The sequence below is a fragment of the Doryrhamphus excisus genome, chromosome 10 (genome assembly GCF_030265055.1).
Source record: "Doryrhamphus excisus isolate RoL2022-K1 chromosome 10, RoL_Dexc_1.0, whole genome shotgun sequence".
NCBI classification, from domain to species: Eukaryota; Metazoa; Chordata; class Actinopteri; order Syngnathiformes; family Syngnathidae; genus Doryrhamphus; species Doryrhamphus excisus.
In genome coordinates, this window is record NC_080475.1 from 7,109,298 (window position 1) to 7,128,237 (window position 18,940).

Genomic DNA, 18,940 nt, shown 5'->3' on the forward strand with positions numbered 1-18,940 from the left:
TGTAGGGTACATAGATGTACATAGATGTACAGTATGTATGTAGATGTAGGGTACGTAGATGTACATAGATGTACTGTATGTATGTAGATGTAGGGTACATAGATGTACATAGATGTACAGTATGTATGTAGATGTAGGGTGTGTAGATGTACGATATGTAGATGTAGGGTGTGTAGATGTACGATATGTAGATGTAGGGTACATAGATGTACATAGATGTACAGTATGTATGTAGATGTAGGGTGTGTAGATGTAGGATATGTAGATGTAGGGTACATAGATGTACATAGATGTACAGTATGTATGTAGATGTAGGGTGTGTAGATGTACGATATGTAGATGTAGGGTGTGTAGATGTACGATATGTAGATGTAGGGTATGTAGATGTAGAGTATGTATGTAGATGTAGGATATGTAGATATAGAGCATGTAGAATGCAGGCTTCATCTTCCAACAAAGCGATGAGAGCCTGCAAGGCCAAAGCAATGGATGGAGGAGTCAGACTAGAAAAGGGGGGGGGGCTCATCTTTGGTTCCAGCCATGGAGGGGGCTGAGGATTGTTAGAAACTCCAGTGTGTCCGCACGTGAGGGTCGGGGTGAAGGGGCTAGATGGGTAGGTGGGTATGTGGGTAGATGGGTATGTGGGTAGATGGGTAGATGGGTAGATGGGTAGGTGGGTAGGTGGGTAGATGGGTATGTGGGTAGATGGGTAGGTGGGTATGTGGGTAGATGGGTAGGTGGGTATGTGGGTAGATGGGTATGTGGGTAGATGGGTAGATGGGTATGTGGGTATATGTACTGCATGTTAAGAAGATGAGGAAGCCGTGGAAGACGAGACTTGTGAATTCCAAACATAGGAAAGGCCAATGACGTATAGATATAGATATAGATATAGATATTCTAGAGATATATTTAAAACCCTGAAACAAAAGTGGAGCCTAGAATGATTCATAACCTGAGCTCATCTTGCATTGAGGCTGAAGGAAAAGGCAAAAACTGGGAGGAAGCTGCCCCCCCTCCCAAGCATCTTAATCCGACCCACTGGGCGTTTCCAAATTCCTCTTTGATGGTTTAACCAGCGAGGGTCCGGTGACACCCCCACCAGGGTCCGGTGACACCCCCACCATGGTCTTTCCCTCCCCAGATGCAGAGAACTTCCTTCTGCTCCTCAACACCGATGGAGGAGAGCTAAGATGGAGACACCTGCTGGCCCAGCGAGGTGCACTGTATTGGGGCACATGCTCCGAGCAGCCGGCGTGGCACCACGGGGGTCTCTGGCTAACCATTTGAAGGGTTCCAGGCGGGGGAGGGGTTTGGTACGACGAGCCCGTCTCCGATGTTGACATCGCAGGCAGGGGAAAAAGAAGCGCTTGGTTTGCTCACCCTGCGCACCACGTGATGGGATGTCAGCTTGGATGTCAGAGCTATGTTATTGGCTTTATCGCAGGGGGGGGGGGGCGCCACGCCCTCGTAATTATCTTGCAGTCCTAATTACAACATTGGTTCTGTTGCTGCCGTCTTGTACGATATGCTTCATTAATCACCACGGGGTCACTTTCTCATGCACTCCAAATCATGACCAAAGTACAACATGAGACGTTAGCACAGGCTTGCTAGCGTATTCGGGGGCGAGGAACGTTGAGTGGCAGCTTCACACGCTCCACAAGGTGAGAAGCACCCCCCCCCCAGGAAGAGATGAGCCACGGGGGTTCTAAGGCATCATGAGGTTTCAGCAGCGAGTGCAGCAATGTCCATATAAAAGTCAGAGTCCAACCCCCCCCCCCCCCCCCCCCCCCCCAGTACACGGGAAGCCGAGCGTAGGTGAAAGCATCATGGGGTACGCTACCCCTCCAGCATGCACCCCTCTACCTTGCCGGGGTCCATTCTCTACAACCCCCAAAGTCAGTACTTCAACCCAAAGACTACTTTCCAGCTTTGGCGGGGCGGGCGGCCGTGGGGGCAGGGCGGGCGGGGGGCGGGTGGAGGCCGGCCTCGGTGCCGATGTTGACGGTGATGTTTGTGTAGAGGGGGAGGTACTCCCGGGACAAAACCTCGTACTCCACCGTGTTCATCCCGTCCTCCTTCCACGTCTGGCGCGTCTTGGCCAGCATGTTGAACCTTGACCCGGCACGGAGACCACGGAGACCACGGAGACCACGGCGACCACGGCAGGCAAGGAGGAAAACAACAAGTTAGCAAAAACAGATGAAAACATCTTATATCTTACATGGATATTAACCAAGCTACAGCCATGTTGTTATTGTAGCAGCTAGCATGAATGGCTATATTTATCGGGCGGGCTAACACGCCGTGTCGCTAGCCGCTCGTCTTAGCGTCATTCCCAGACGGAAGAGCGGATAGCTAGCTCTCCATTTGGCTACCAAGACTCAACAAGATGCCGGTTTGCCGGATGCCCAATGACAGCATTGTTAGCTAGCTCATTAACTCCTGTTCTTTATGTTGTTTATGTTGCTATCGTTGTTCGGCTAATCCGGTGGCCACAAAAGCACCAATTATTTGTGCCAAGTGAAAGTTGTGCATGAAATGTATCTTTTGTCGTCGGGAAGTGATTCATCCCAAACGTTGTGACCGTACGTTCTACTGCTGATCAAGAAGAGAAAACGCTAGGAAGTAGCTAAGTCGCTAAGTAGCCAAGTAGCCAAGTAGCCAAGTCGCTAAGTAGCCAAGAAGCCAAGTAGCCAAGTCGCTAAGTAGCCAAGTAGCCAAGTAGCCAAGTAGCCAAGTAGCCAAGTCGCTAAGTAGCCAAGTAGCCAAGTAGCCAAGTAGCCAAGTAGCCAAGTAGCCAAGTAGCCAAGTCGCTAAGTAGCCAAGTAGCCAAGTAGCCAAGTCGCTAAGTAGCCAAGTAGCCAAGTAGCCAAGTCGCTAAGTAGCCAAGTAGCCAAGTAGCCAAGTAGCCAAGTAGCCAAGTCGCTAAGTAGCCAAGTAGCCAAGTAGCCAAGTAGCCAAGTAGCCAAGTAGCCAAGTAGCCAAGTAGCCAAGTAGCCAAGTAGCCAAGTAGCCAAGTAGCCAAGTAGCCAAGTCGCTAAGTAGCCAAGTAGCCAAGTAGCCAAGTAGCCAAGTAGCCAAGTAGCCAAGTCGCTAAGTAGCCAAGTAGCCAAGTAGCCAAGTAGCCAAGTAGCTAAACAGCCAAGTAGCTAAGTAGCTGCTGTCCAATGTGTTTTGAGAGAAGTCTGTGATTGGACGAGTGAACGCCCCGCCTCTTTTGAGCCCTTCCGTCGTGGGAGGGCCCAGCAAATAGACGGAAGCGGCGTACCTCTTGGGGTTGACATCGTTGCCCCGGTCCAGCTTGTGCTTGATCATCTTGTAGCGTCCCACCTTCAGGGACGGCCGTGCGATGTACATTCCCGCCAAAGACACTCTGAAAGACCGGAATCCGACACGGAGGCGTGAGTGGAAGCGTGACGTGGAGGAGCGTCACGTTTGGCAAACGTCTCACCTGATTCCGATGTCGTCGTCCTCGCCCCCCCAGCCCCAGTAGTTGTTGGGAAAGCCGTTCATTTTCAGGTAGTGGAGGGGCGAGAGAGCCGACACCCCCCCGAAGTACGTGTTGTACGGGAGCCTGTGGGGTGAAAAGGTAAGGGGGCGTTAACCGTGTGCCGGGGTCGCCCAATCGGGCCGCACTCGACCACGCACTTGTAGCCGAACTTGTCCATGGCCACGGAGGCGTGCTTGGGGGTGGACTCGCACACGTAAGGGTTGCGGTCGTCCTCGGGGATGAGGTCCACGTCGTGGAAGAAGAGACAGTCCCAGTCCTCCTCTCGCATGGCCTCACGGAAACCGGCGTTCATCAGCTTGGCTCTGTTGAAGGTGTAGTTTCCGGCCTGCACACCAACCACACGGAAAAGTTGGAACACTACGGACAGATGCCGGCCAGTCGGCGCCTTGAATGGCGTTCGGTTTCTACTGATCGGCGTCTGACCTGGTGGATGACGTAGATGCCGTACTTGAGCTGCTGGCGCTGCAGGAAAGGATGCAGGTAGTAGAGCAGGAACCTGAGGTGGTGCTCGCGGTGGCGGTGAGGTATGATGATGGCCGTGCGGTGCCTCGCCTCGCAGTCGGGCGGCCGGTAGCGTCCGCCCCGCACCACCAGCGGATTCAAGCGCTGCACCTCGGCCAGGGTGAGTCCCGACGGGAAGGTGACGTGGATGGGCCCGCCTGCGGGCGACATCACCTGGTTAGCACGCCCGTTCACCAAGACGTGGACACGCACTGGTACGCACTCTCCGTCCGTAGCTACACACAAGTACACACAAGTACACACTCTCCGTCCATAGCTACACACAAGTACACACTCTCCGTCCATAGCTACACACAAGTACACACAAGTACACACTCTCTGTCCATAGCTACACACAAGTACACACAAGTACACACTCTCCGTCCATAGCTACACACAAGTACACACAAGTACACACTCTCTGTCCATAGCTACACACAAGTACACACAAGTACACACTCTCCGTCCATAGCTACACACAAGTACACACTCTCCGTCCATGGCTACACACAAGTACACACTCTCCATCCATAGCTACACACAAGTACACACAAGTACACAATCTCCATCCATAGCTACACACAAGTACACACAAGTACACACTCTCCATCCATAGCTACACACAAGTACACACAAGTACAAACTCTCCATCCATAGCTACACACAAGTACACACAAGTACACACTATCCGTCCATAGCTACACACAAGTACACACAAGTACGCACTCTCCGTCCATAGCTACACACAAGTACACACAAGTACACACTCTCCGTCCATAGCTACACACGAGTACACACAAGTACGCACTCTCCGTCCATAGCTACACACAAGTACACACAAGTACACACTCTCCGTCCATAGCTACACACAAGTACACACTCTCCGTCCATAGCTACACACAAGTACACACAAGTACACACTCTCCGTCCATAGCTACACACAAGTACACACAAGTACACACTCTCGGTCCATAGCTACACACAAGTACACACAAGTACGCACTCTCGGTCCATAGCTACACACAAGTACACACTCTCCGTCCATAGCTACACACAAGTACACACTCTCCGTCCGTAGCTACACACAAGTACACACAAGTACACACTCTCCGTCCGTAGCTACACACAAGTACACACTCTCCGTCCATAGCTACACACAAGTACACACAAGTACACACTCTCCGTCCATAGCTACACACAAGTACACACAAGTACACACTCTCCGTCCATAGCTACACACAAGTACACACAGCGAGCTGGCGACATGTCGCCGAGCTAGCTAACCAGGTCTGACGACATGCTAAGGCAGCAGTTATGTGATGTTGTAACTTCCACTCAGCGGCGAGGAGGACGAGGATGTGTCATGCTAACATGATGCAGCGTGTAGCGCCGTGTCGCTCCGAGGGATTCCCCCAGGGAACATCTGCCTGGTCACATGGAGCACACTTTGTGGACGACTACACTGCACCTGACAGTTGGAGCCAGTAGATAGAGAGTAGTTACTAAGGCACGTGCATTTAGAGTAGTTACTGGGAAGCTAAGGCGCATACATTCAGGATAGTTACTGAAGAGCTAATTAGTAGTTACTAAGACACATACATTTAGAGTAGTTACTGAAGAGCTAATTAGTAGTTACTAAGGCACATACATTTAGAGTAGTTACTGAAGAGCTAATTAGTAGTTACTAAGACATACATTTAGAGTAGTTACTGAAGAGCTAATTAGTAGTTACTAAGACACATACATTTAGAGTAGTTACTGAAGAGCTAATTAGTAGTTACTAAGACACATACATTTAGAGTAGTTACTGGGGAGCTAATTAGTAGTTACTAAGGCACCTGCATTTAGAGTAGTTACTGGGAAGCTAAGGTGCATACATTTAGAGTAGTTACTGAAGAGCTAATTAGTAGTTACTAAGACATACATTTAGAGTAGTTACTGGGGAGCTAATTAGTAGTTACTAAGACATACATTTAGAGTAGTTACTGGGGAGCTAATTAGTAGTTACTAAGACATACATTTAGAGTAGTTACTGGGGAGCTAATTAGTAGTTACTAAGGCACGTGCATTTAGAGTAGTTACTGGGAAGCTAAGGTGCATACATTCAGGATAGTTACTGAAGAGCTAATTAGTAGTTACTAAGGCACATACATTTAGAGTAGTTACTGGGGAGCTAATTAGTAGTTACTAAGGCACATGCATTTAGAGTAGTTACTGAGGAGCTAATTAGGAGTTACTAAGGCACATGCATTTAGAGTAGTTACTGAGGAACTAATTAGTAGTTACTAAGGCACATACATTTAGAGTAGTTACTGGGGAACTAATTAGTAGTTACTAAGGCACATACATTTAGAGTAGTTACTGAGGAACTAATTAGCAGTTACTAAGGCACATACATTTAGAGTAGTTACTGAGGAACTAATTAGCAGTTACTAAGGCACATACATTTAGAGTAGTTACTGAGGAACTAATTAGCAGTTACTAAGGCACATACATTTAGAGTAGTTACTGAGGAACTAATTAGTAGTTACTAAGGCACATACATTTAGAGTAGTTACTGGGGAGCTAATTAGTAGTTACTAAGGCACATACATTTAGAGTAGTTACTGAGGAACTAATTAGTAGTTACTAAGGCACATGCATTTAGAGTAGTTACTGGGGAGCTAATTAGTAGTTACTAAGACACATACATTTAGAGTGGTTACTGAAGAGCTAATTAGTAGTTACTAAGACACATACATTTAGAGTGGTTACTGAAGAGCTAATTAGTAGTTACTAAGACACATACATTTAGAGTGGTTACTGGGAAGCTAATTAGTAGTTACTAAGGCACGTACATTTAGAGTAGTTACTGGGAAGCTAAGGTGCATACATTCAGGATAGTTACTGAAGAGCTAATTAGTAGTTACTAAGGCCCATACATTTAGAGTAGTTACTGGGGAGCTAATTAGTAGTTACTAAGGCCCATACATTTAGAGTAGTTACTGAAGAGCTAATTAGTAGTTACTAAGGCACATGCATTTAGAGTAGTTACTGAAGAGCTAATTAGTAGTTACTAAGGCCCATACATTTAGAGTAGTTACTGGGGAGCTAATTAGTAGTTACTAAGGCACATGCATTTAGAGTAGTTACTGAGGAGCTAATTAGGAGTTACTAAGGCCCATACATTTAGAGTAGTTACTGGGGAGCTAATTAGTAGTTACTAAGGCACTTACATTTAGGGTAGTTACTGAGGAACTAATGCCAACTGAAGTTAGATTTTTTCTTCGCTGACTTGGCTAACCTAGCATGACGATGCCGTTAGCATGTGGCATCACGTCACTGACCAGGAGGATCCGTACAAAGTGGTTTATGAAGTACTCCCACTGTGTCCAATGTGCTGGGTTTGGGGTATGATCCTGGTAGAACAGGTAAACCAGGTAAGCCTGGTTGTCGCGTCTTTACCCAGCAACCTTCATCTGTTACGCTGTTCAGTCCCGCTATGAAGCCCCCCCACCTGTGCATCTCCGTGGGGGTGTTAAATATCACACCAACCGAATGCTTGTTTTTGATATCATGTTTAAAAGAAATACATATTTTAAACATATGGCCCAGCCCTAGTGGGACGGATCCAGTCAGCAGCAGTTGGCCCCCACATGCAGGATGGTCTCATACTCACCAATGAGGGGGGAGGTCTTGGGACAGTAGAAAACCACTTCCCCACCGTTCTGACCCTTGGACAGCTGGGAGAGGTTAGCGTAGACGTCGCTTCCAGGCACGTTGGGTGTGGTGTGGTTTCGAACCGACGTCCCCGCGGCCTCCGACTTGCGGAAGATGCGCATGAAGTAGGTGACCCTCTTGTGGTAGCCCTCCCGGGACAGCAGCGCCATGACGACCAGCTGGATGCCCAGGAACATGAACAGGTAGCGCCATTTGGACTGCAACTTCCCCATGGCGATGGTGGAGCGTGGGGGGGGGGCTTTGCGTTACTTCCAAAACTAAGATGAAGATCGTCGACTATGTGTGGACTGGACACGGGTGGCATGCATGAAGGTCCGACTGGTAGGGCATCCTTTATGGTGGTAGAGTAGAAAAGCGAAACCAAAATGAAGGCACTTTTGGTAGCGTTCAGTCCTGGAGACCACCAAGGAGGACAAACAGCAAGTATTCACAGGTAAAAAACTACTTGAAAAGTACTTCCTCCGTGGTCACAGCATTCCTTTGCTCCGGTTAGGTATGTTCCAAGTATTTCCCAAGCTGACCTTTGGCCTGATGGCGGACTGTGGCGAGGCGGCGCTGGCGGTGCCACATGGTGATCCTTCACCTCCCCGTGAGTTCCATTTGCGTCCCCGGGAAGTGCATTCTCCTGAGGTGCGATGGCGTGCGTCCTTCTGCCTTGGCGAGGTCGTCACGCCGCCTCCTGCGCTCCCTGGCGTCGCCTCCTCGGGGGGGCTCCGGCAGCAGCAACAACAGTCGCCATCACAAAAGGCGACGCGGGCGCGCTTCACTTTGCGGGACAACAGCGGCCGCTCGCCTGACTGCTTGTGGAGGCGGGGCGGGTGGTCTGGGACTGCGTGGGAGGAGCGGCTCTGTGCGGGTGGGTGACTCTGTTTGCTTCTGTGGAGCGGGGGAGGGGATGGAGGAAGAGGAAGGAGTGTCGCTCCCCTCTGCTATTGTCCCATCCTGACTGAACACACAACGTGAGACCCGATCCCCGGGGGCTTGGTGGATAGCGGGAACTGGTCCAACTGGATGGACAGGAACTGGGCTGGTCTCTCTCTCTCGGCTCTGGAAGACCAAACACAGAAGGTGGGGAAGGGTCTGGTGTGTTTACACTACGGTACACCACAGGTCCAAACCCCCCTTTGACTTTTTAGTACGCCACAAAAGGATTTCTGGGTATGACGTGATAGTCCCTCATATCGGCCCCGTGCGCCCCTCGTCATGTAGAAACCCCCCCACCCTGGTCACCATCAAGTTGAGCGACCAACATCCCAAACAGCGTTGCCAAAACAGAGAAGGTGACGGGAACAAACGGCGAAAAAGGAACGTACGCGGTGGGATGCTTCCGTGTGGACGGGCCGACGGATGGATGGACTCGTGGTTCTCGTCTCGCCTCCTCCGTCCGCCCCCGTGTTGTCTAGCGGCTTTAGCTAACACGCCGCCGGTTAGACGTCAATTAGCGCTCGTTAAAAGGAGGCGGCCTCACGCAGGTAATCCTAATCCCACTCAATCTGGTCTGGAGAGGAAGGAAACCGCAAACCATGCAAGAGGGGGCTCTTCAACCTGCGGCCCAGGGCCAAACACGGCACCCAGAAAAAGAAAAGAGAAGGTGCTCTTCAACCTGCGGCCCAGGGCCAAACCCGGCACCCAGAAAAAAGAAAAAAAAAAAGAAGGGGCTCTTCAACCTGCGGCCCAGGGCCAAACACGGCACCCATAAAAAAAAAAAGAGAAGGTGCTCTTCAACCTGCGGCCCAGGGCCAAACCCGGCACCCAGAAAAAAAAAAGAAGGGGCTCTTCAACCTGCAGCCCAGAGCCAAACACAGCACCTAGAAAAAAGAAAAAAAAAAAAGAAGGTGCTCTTCAACCTGCGGCCCAGGGCCAAACACGGCACCCAGAAAAAAAAAGGGGCTCTTCAACCTGCGGCCCAGGGCCAAACCCGGCACCCAGAAAAAAAAAAGAAGGGGCTCTTCAACCTGCAGCCCAGAGCCAAACACAGCACCTAGAAAAAAGAAAAAAAAAAAAGAAGGTGCTCTTCAACCTGCGGCCCAGGGCCAAACACGGCACCCAGAAAAAAAAAAGGGGCTCTTCAACCTGCGGCCCAGGGCCAAACCCGGCACCCAGAAAAAAAAAAGAAGGGGCTCTTCAACCTGCAGCCCAGAGCCAAACACAGCACCTAGAAAAAAGAAAAAAAAAAAAGAAGGTGCTCTTCAACCTGCGGCCCAGGGCCAAACACGGCACCCAGAAAAAAAAGGGGCTCTTCAACCTGCGGCCCAGGGCCAAACACGGCACCCAGAAACAAAAAAAAAAGGGCTCTTCAACCAGCGGCCCAGGGCCAAACACGGCACCCAGACCACATCAGACCGGCCTGACGAAAACGTAACTTCCTAAACGCAGCAGAGACCTCTGGGAAAATGACCTCAAAAATGCAACTTCATGATGCATTTTGGCTCATCTTATTAAAATGGCGGCCAGGCCAGAAGAACACACTCAGACAAAGCACCACCTGTCCTGAAGACACGACATAGTGGAAGTGGGTGTTTGTGTACAAGCGGGCCACTGGAATCATACGCAAACACGGCCAAGGGCTGAAGCGGCAACAGAGCAAAACAAGGCGTGCCAACCTTCCTGCCATGGCAACCCCCCCCTGAGCCCCGGCTTATTCATTACGGCTGCAGCTGGCACACGTCTCCCAGGCTCTCCCCCCCCGGGTCCACCTCGCCTTTTTACCTCCCCATCACGGAGGAGACGCATGTATACACTCCTATGACAAAGGCAGCATCTTGCTGAGCTAACGACCGCAACCACAGAGGAGACGGATGACTTGGGGCCACCGCAGGGACCACAACACGCAAAGACCTCCACCGATGTCTCAGACCTGGAAAGGATGTCAAGTCACCCCCAAAGTCCAATACCCAACAGTAGTACCATTTGGGGAAAATACAGATGGAAAGCTACTGGTTGCTGGGCACCGAAACACTTGTTGCTCTTCTCAACCAGCAGCGGGTGCTACTGTGGGACGCTGAATACTACAATACTACATTGGTACTACAGTTGTAGGTCAGAATGGTTTAACACCAGAGTACTACATTGGTACTACAGTTGTAGGTCAGAATGGTTTAACACCAGAATACTACATTGGTACTACAGTTGTAGGTCCGAATGGTTTAACACCAGAATACTACATTCCAAGTACATTTAAGGGTCATAAAGGTGTAAAAAGCATCATAGGTCCCCTTTTAGAAAGGAGTCATAGGAACACAGGAAGAGCCCATGTGGTTGGTTGGTTCCCGACCCCCCTTGAACCCTCCCCCCTTGAGCCCCAGTGGTGTAGTTCCTGACCTAAAGGTTCCTGACCATTGGGTGGAAATGACGGCCAAAGCTTTTGTTGGGTTCAACGAGGCATTGAATGCAAATGAAAACATCTGATGATGAAAATGGCGACCATTTCCCACAGTACTTTCTCCAGCCAAGTACTTTAAAACACTAGTTAAGATCCCGTCCTCTTTGTGGTTGGGTTCCTCACTTTGTGAACAAGTTTGGAGGAAAGTTTGCTTGGCGTCACTAAAGTTTGCTTCCACGTCAAACACTCGGAGAGAAGAAATAAACACTTAGTAAGATATGTCTATGGTTCCTATGTAGCATTTTAGCAGGACGTGGCTGGGTTTGTCATGTTGACAAGCGACGTTCCGGATGAATTGATAGCGTAGGCGACGTTGGCCAAACCGGACATGTTTCACGGAGGAAGAAGAAGCAAACATCGTCATTTGAGACTTCATCCAGCAACCCCAGCCAGTTTTAATACATGGCCGGACGTGGAGCCCAACCATGTCCGTCGACACCACAGCTCGAGTCGGCCAAGCTGCTGTGGAGTCCCCGGGCTGTGTTAGCACGGAGACGGCTAAGCTAGCGTTAGAGCCCGAGTGGCGTTCCTTCACTTTTTTTCTCACCTCAAAATGCGTGATTGAATCCAGTCCACGGAGTTGGTGGCGGATTTCCCCCCGAAATGGCGTTTGGTTTCCAGACAGAAGCTGATGGATGACGAGGAGCCGTGGAGGTCGAGCTGCTGCTCCTCCTCTTGTTCAGCTAAAGCAGCCAGCAGCCGTCCTGGGGAAAGGGGCTGGGGAAGGGGGCTGGACGTCTGCACTTCCACTACCCGCCTCCCTCGTCTATCGCGGACAATTGCTTCCAGGCGCGACTGCCGGAAGTACATTTCCGTCTCCTTTTTCATAAATCAAATACAGGATCCGGAAAGTATCCGCGGTACTTGGCCTTTTCCCTTATTTTTATATCACAGCCTTATTGCAATTCACCTGTCTTCTAAATTGTACACACATGGTGTACATCCCATAACAAACATGTGCTAAAAGTTTTTGTAAAATGTAACACTATTTGTCCCCTCAGGTGTCCCGAGGGTCGTTTGTTTTGTCCATGCTGGGGACCTCCGTATGAATATGTCCCAATAAGACATTGTTTTTAGATAAAGCTACATTTCCAAAGCAGCAATTTGCCACTGGTAGATACTGGTAGGGGGGGTGGACACCCTCCCGATACACAGTAAGCAACTTAGTCATTCAATTGAAGTCCAAGAACCCTGATCCACATTGAATGAAAAAGACTTTTAATGGATTTGCAGGTCACATCATATACCCAGTACTTATTCCATGCAACCCCCACTGGAGGTGTGGCCTGATTCGTCGGTGTCGTTACCGTGGCTGTACAAAAACACTCCGGATGACTTTCGGGACACGTGAGGCTAAATACAAACTTAGGCCTTGCCTTTTAGTCCGAGACAACCAGTTGGCTCGGTCCTAATTCCATCCCCTCTGCTTTCTTCCGTGACGTCTATTTGTAGAACTCGTGCTCCTGCTCGTCCTTCTTGATGACGGTCTTGTAGGCCTTCTCAAAGTCTTTGGCCAGGACGATGTAGCGGTTCTCCCGCACAGCCAGCATTCCCGCCTGACGCCGGGAAACAAAACAACACTTTATGATATCGCTCACAGTGTGATATCGTCCACACCGTTTCCAGTGGGGGGCACTTTCATATTTTGGACAGATGCTCACAAGTTATATATATCTACTTTGGTACATCCTTTTTTGCACACATTTTTGTTTAAAAAATTAAATATTTCAAAATTCTTTGTAAATAATTTTGGTAAATATTTCTTTGCTTATTGTAAACCCCCCTTATTGTTCCAACTATTCCAACTTTGCCCTTGGAAATGTTCTTCTCCTAATTATGACTTTATTCTCAAAGCTTTACTTTGCAAAAATACTTCTGACAGCTATATAATTTTCTTTCTCATAGTTACAACTTTTATATCAAACATGTTTTTTCTTTAAATATTATATATAATATATAATTTAAATATTTGAACTAGATTTTTCCTCATAATATTATATTCATCTCTTTTCTTTATTCTAATGATTTACTGCTTATTTTTCCATTTCTGCCGTTTTTGTGTGATGTTTTGTTGCCCACCCACCTCCTGGCAGATGGAGTTGATATCAGCTCCAGAGATCTTGTCTGGTCGGGCCACATCTGCGCCACGGTTAAGGCTGCAATCCATCAATCAATCCATCAATCAATCAATCTCCTCCTAAAGCCTGATAGACGAGCACTGGGTGGAAATAAATATGTATCATGGGTGGCCAAACAAGGATACAGTCCTCCAGGTCCACCTCCTCGGAGAGGTTCATTTTGCTGGTGATGGTGGAGAAAATGAGACGTTTCTGCCTGCGATCGGGCAGCGGGAATTCGATCTTCCGGTCCAGACGGCCAGGACGTAACAGGGCCGGGTCCAGCGTGTCTGCTCTGTTGGTGGCCATGATCACCTGGAGGTGGTGAATTGGAATCAGAGTGAGATGGTGCAGCCGCGGGGGAATCAGCTAAAAGCTTCTTCCTCGGACAGCGTGGCGGACTTGGCTCACCTTGACATTGACGTTCTGGTCGAAACCGTCCATCTGATTGAGCAGCTCCAGCAATATTCTCTGCACTTCTCTGTCGGCTGCGGAGAACCGATAAGGTGGGAAGGTTGACGTTTTGCCGCACAGGGGAGGTGAGACCACGCTAAAGCAGTGCGTCGTGTAGCGTACCTCCGGTCTGCGCATCGAAGCGTTTTGTGGCGATGGCGTCGATCTCGTCGATGAAGATGATGGCGGGGGCGTTTTCCTTGGCCAGGCGGAACACGTCACGCACCATGCGAGGGCCTTCGCCCAGGTACTTCTGCACAAACTCAGAACCCACCACGCGGATGAACGCCGCTGGTGACGAGGACAAAAATCACATTGGGTTCCCACCCATATCCCAAAGTGCTTTTTACGTAGGGATGGATGGATGGCTATATCCATAAATGCATGGATGGATGGATGAATGTATGGATGTAGAGCATGCCTGGATGTGTGTGGGATGTACGTACAGATGTATGGATGTATATACAGTATGATTAGAGGTGGAGGGACTGCGCTGACGATGCCATCAGGTGTGCAGGTTCATACCTGTGGTGTGGTGAGCCACAGCCTTGGCCAACATGGTCTTCCCACAACCTGGGGGCCCATACATGAGGACTCCCCTGGGCGGGTCAATGCCAATCTGCGTGAGAGAGAAAGCGAATCATTCATCGCTCCAGCGAGGACATCTACGGTCAAGGCTTGTTGAAAGGTCACATTTTCTGACATGGCACCTGCTTGTAGAGCTCAAAATGTGTGAGTGGAAGCTCCACGGCTTCCCTGACTTCCTGCTTCTGAATGTCCATGCCTCCGATGTCGGCGTACATCACATCGGGTTTTTGATCCGACGTCAACATCATGATGCTGCTGTCGGCTTCGGGGGGCAGCACGTCCACCAGGGCATTGCTGTGCTTGTGCAGGGCCACCGAGGCGTTGGGCTTGAGCAGCTCCCGGTCGATGGTGCTCAGGATGCGCACGTAGTAGTTGGACCCTGAGACGCGGGTGAGGGCAGCCGAGCAGAAGTAACTCATTAAAACACGTCCTCTGGTCTGAATTATTTAAACGCAGCCACGCTGTTGGCATCTAACGGTTTCACTAAAAGATACCCGACATCATGAAGAATTTATAAATACAGAACGTTTGCTATTTCAGTCACCTTTTTAGCCAGTTTACAACACAACAGGAGAAAACAACTCCTACTGTCAAACCGTACCAGTAGTGGAGCCAACAATGGCCGTGTTCTGGTCCACGGCTTCCAGGAACTGGCCAATGACGAGAGGGATGCTCTGAATCCTCTTCACTTCCTCCTGCGCGTGGAGGAACTCCTTCTTCAGGTTCTTCTGCTCGTCCTTAATGTATTCCTCCTGCACCTCCAGAAACTCCAGCTCCTGCTGCAGCTTCTGCCCACACACGGTAAAAGGAACTTGGCACTAATCTTAAAAGCAACATCTTTATCACACACTGTTAAAATGAAAGGACGCGAGGCCCGCTGTGATATTCTGTAAATATGTTAACAAGTTATATATATTCACATTTTTAAATGTCATCCAGAAAAAAACTGCCTCTTATTTGTACCAACATCTGCTTGCTGGTTTACTATTTTTGCTGCTTTTTTCCCCTCAATATTTCAACGGACTTCTTAAACAATCTGTCAATTTTCTTTTCATAATATTTCAACATTACTCCCATAGTATTTTGACTTTCTTCCCATAATAGTACAACTTTCCCACAACATATAATACCCAAAGTATGAAATAATAATACAAAGAATCATAAGACAAATCGAAACGTGGAACTATTGTTTATCATTAGTAACACTATCAACGTAAGGACTGTGAAAATGCTAGTGAATAAGAGAACGCAAACTGTAAACGTCCTGACGGCATCGGCTTGAAAGTGAGGGAGTACCTCGAAGCAGATTTACTTTTTTTTTTAAGGCTTAAAGTATTGTGGAAGTAGAGCAAACGAGGTCTGACCTTGTACCTGCTGTACAGATCCTCAAGGTCTTCTGGTTCTGGTGCCAAGAAGGACAGACCTGTCTGAGGTCTGGAGTTCAAAACCGCCGGCATCTCGTCCTGTGTGCAACAAAAACAATAGAACAAATAAACAAATAAAACATTGTAGAATGTTATTTTTGATCTCACAACACACACTGTTCAACCAATTTCGGTTTGTTATTACTTATTACAAGGAGGCAGAACATGGATAAGAATGCATTATATTTGTCCGCCGATAACAATATTCTTTACATTTGGAATTCGTTGAATTAGCAACAGCAAAGACACTAGCTTAGTTAGCCATGTAGCTCCTTCACAGCTAGCTACGTTTGACAACGTCAAAAGTCGACAAAATGTCTGATTCACACTTACCAAACACCAAATACACTTTCGACTCGACTAATGTCAAATCGTGAGTCCGGTGCTTGCTTAAATGTACCGATTTATTCTCCACCAGAAGCGTCAATGCTAATGCTAGCGGCTAACTAGCATGACAGGCAATGTAGAACAGCAGAATGAATTGGCAGGTTTACGTTTCCATTGTTGACAAAGCTACCGGGAGCTGCCGACACACGCTTTAAAAACACAAAGGGGGTCCAACAATAAACGCTGGATTGTGTATAACCCTGTCACGAAAGCACTGACAAAGGGGTAGAACACAAGAAACACAAAGAGGCGAATATTTACCGGACTCTTTTCCACAGCTACGACGTCCTCCATGTTGGATTTTGCTTGTGAGCGGAGTGACGTACTACGCCGCCGTATGGCTCTATGGGTAATGTAGTTAATTCTTCGCGATGTTGCGAAGATGGAAACATTTCTGTTTCAGTAAGATTCTTGTTTTACTTTTTTCAAGTGTTCTAGTTTTACTCATGAAAAAAGCCACGATTTCCAAAACGGGGAAAATGTCGTTTGCTTTCATTTCCTTTCTTCTTTCATTTCAGTTAGTGCGATCCTCATTTTCTTGTTTTTCTTCCGGTCTCGCGCACACCACAGTCACGTGATGCAGCGGCGGGGGGTGACGTTACAGAAGGGTGCCATCAGAGCGCGGGAAAACACAATCCTGTATAATTAATGGTGGAAAAAAGCAGGAGGACAATGTAGTGGAAGAATAAAAATGGATGTTGTTATGAATTTATTAAATTTTATGAATTATTATTATTATTATCATTATTATTATTATTATTATTATTATTTTACCAGCCAACACCAATTACTGTACTTCTATACAAAAACTCAAACTGAGCTTGTACTACTTTACTACGGCCATGACTGTGCTTCTTTCTCTCTCCATCAGAGGGCGCCATTGTCTTCTGTAGACAACAACTCATTGACTGTAAAAGTCAAGTCAGTATTAATATTTGACACCATTTTAAGCTCATTTATACCACTTGCTCCTTTTCTACCGCATTTCCTGTCATGTTACACTACTTGGATGGATATTACACTACATGTTACACTACTTCACTACTACCATGTGGTTGGTACCTTCTAATAGCGTTTTTGGTAGCCTGCGTAAAGATGGATGATTTCCTGTACTGAGCTAATGAAGAGTCAGTCATAGGAACGGAAGTGTGTGTGTTCCAGAAATACAGGAGGAGGATGATGATGATGAAGCTGATGCTGATGAAGATGGCAGCGTGAGGTCATGTGATTGTTGAGGTTAGCATGAGTCAGCGGTAAAAAAGGTGCGTATAAAAATAATTCTTGCAGGTGTTCTTCTTGTTTGGGCTGTAAAGGAGGGCGGAGTCATGGAAGACACCCCCCCCCCCCCCACACACACACAGGAGTATATACAGACATGTCTGGTGGCGTTCAGGTATGACCATCGCCACAATGACTCACATGCCCTCACCTACCAACACATCTGGAAACCACACACACACACACACACACACACACACACACACACACACACACATGCACACACACACACACACACAAAGTTTGCATTATGCTGCCATATTTAAATATAGAGAAATTTAAATATAGTATGTATAGGTGATTTAGTATGGAGAACATGTACTTCCTTATTTCCAAGGTTAGCATTAGCATTAGCATGCACTCTGACCTCCATTCCACTGCTAACGCCTCCCTTCTTAGCCAAATATTTTCCCATTCGGTTCTTAATTTTTTCCTCTGCTGGATGAGAAGCGTAGGTTTGGTATTTTAGCGTGTGGGGCTTGTGTTCTCCCTAAGAATTTCTTACGGAATTTCCAGAAGCTTCCAGTAAATCCCAGAAGCAGTGAAAACAAACGTTGGGATTCTTTGGCAGATGAACTGATGAACCAGGATTCCTCCAAAGCTACTTTGTCACCACCAACAATATTTCTTTCTTGATTTGAGAGGCAAACAAACACAGGCTAATCCCGTTAGCGTGCTAGCATGGCAGCAGGTTAGCAGGCCAAACCCTTTCCAGCGGGGGCGCGAGGACAGAAAATGTCTTGGTCTTGGTCCTGGAGCACAGGCCGGCTTTTGGACCCAAATGATGCTCCTGTCCGACGTTGCTGGAAGTGATGAGTCAGTCCCGTCTCAAGCGGCATCCAGGTGTCTTCCAGATGGGAAGTTTGGAAAACCCTGACGTGACTGTTCTGCTATGCCCTGGTGAAGATGTGTCTTGGTCTGCATCCAATCCAAGCCCACACACGTCCACGTGGGAGCCAGCTAGAGCAGGTCCTCCAGAAAAGGAAGAAGGTCATCTCTTACCTTCTGCTCACCTTCACTGCAAACCTCTTTGGATGCTTGAGGTGTTCCTCGGCTCCTCCTTAGACTGCCGTGTTAGCATGAAGGCTGCTAACCCAGGCCCCCCCCCCCCCCCCCCCCAGGGAGGGGACATAGCATGGATGCAGTTTGTGGCCATAAAAAGATGAAAAACCCTGAAAGCTGCTGGTGGGCAGCAGGAGGAGGTCTGGCCGGGACCCCCGTGTAGTTTTTATTTGATGCAGCCTCCACTGGTGGATTTATCCTCTACATTTTCAGCTGCGGGGCATTTGTGCTCCTTACTCGGCACGAACGTTCCAAGATGGGAAGGGAAGGCTTCTCCTGCTAGCTGCTGTGTTTATTTCATGAAAGCACGAAGCTCACACCAAAACACCAGCAAATGTTTCAACCATCCAATGGACCTAAAACAGGAAGTCACAGCTGGTACCCCCGCTCGGCCAGACGGACATCTCCATCGTCATCCCACGGGGGGGTTATGGGATGTGTTCTTAGCTGTCCCTAAACCTGACCAGGCTGGGAACACGTGTTGATTGTTTGGATCACAAAGGTTCCTTTC

At 48.3% G+C, this 18,940-nt stretch overlaps 2 protein-coding genes across 3 annotated transcripts; both read right to left on the reverse strand.

Moving 5' to 3' along the window:
* Window positions 1-1,793: 1,793 nt before the first annotated feature.
* Window positions 1,794-12,167, reverse strand: si:dkey-199f5.8 (beta-1,4-galactosyltransferase 3). The gene is made up of 7 exons (XM_058083690.1): window positions 11,668-12,167; window positions 7,677-8,785; window positions 3,941-4,176; window positions 3,655-3,842; window positions 3,458-3,580; window positions 3,275-3,379; window positions 1,794-2,118 (listed from the first exon to the last, which is right to left on the reverse strand). The coding sequence occupies exons 2-7, from the start codon at window positions 7,948-7,950 to the stop codon at window positions 1,923-1,925; spliced, it is 1,122 nt and encodes a 373-aa protein (XP_057939673.1). The 5' UTR covers window positions 7,951-8,785; window positions 11,668-12,167; the 3' UTR covers window positions 1,794-1,922.
* A 154-nt stretch (window positions 12,168-12,321) lies between these two features.
* Window positions 12,322-16,489, reverse strand: psmc4 (proteasome 26S subunit, ATPase 4). 2 transcript variants are annotated; one of them, XM_058083686.1, is made up of 10 exons: window positions 16,351-16,489; window positions 15,643-15,741; window positions 14,880-15,066; window positions 14,401-14,657; window positions 14,216-14,309; window positions 13,814-13,981; window positions 13,649-13,725; window positions 13,384-13,552; window positions 13,204-13,259; window positions 12,322-12,676 (listed from the first exon to the last, which is right to left on the reverse strand). In XM_058083686.1, the coding sequence occupies exons 1-10, from the start codon at window positions 16,381-16,383 to the stop codon at window positions 12,563-12,565; spliced, it is 1,254 nt and encodes a 417-aa protein (XP_057939669.1). In that variant the 5' UTR covers window positions 16,384-16,489; the 3' UTR covers window positions 12,322-12,562. The 2 variants fall into 2 exon arrangements, with proteins under 2 accessions (XP_057939669.1, XP_057939671.1); XM_058083688.1 differs by lacking the exon at window positions 16,351-16,489 and adding an exon at window positions 16,036-16,238.
* Between the last annotated feature and the right edge of the window lie 2,451 nt (window positions 16,490-18,940).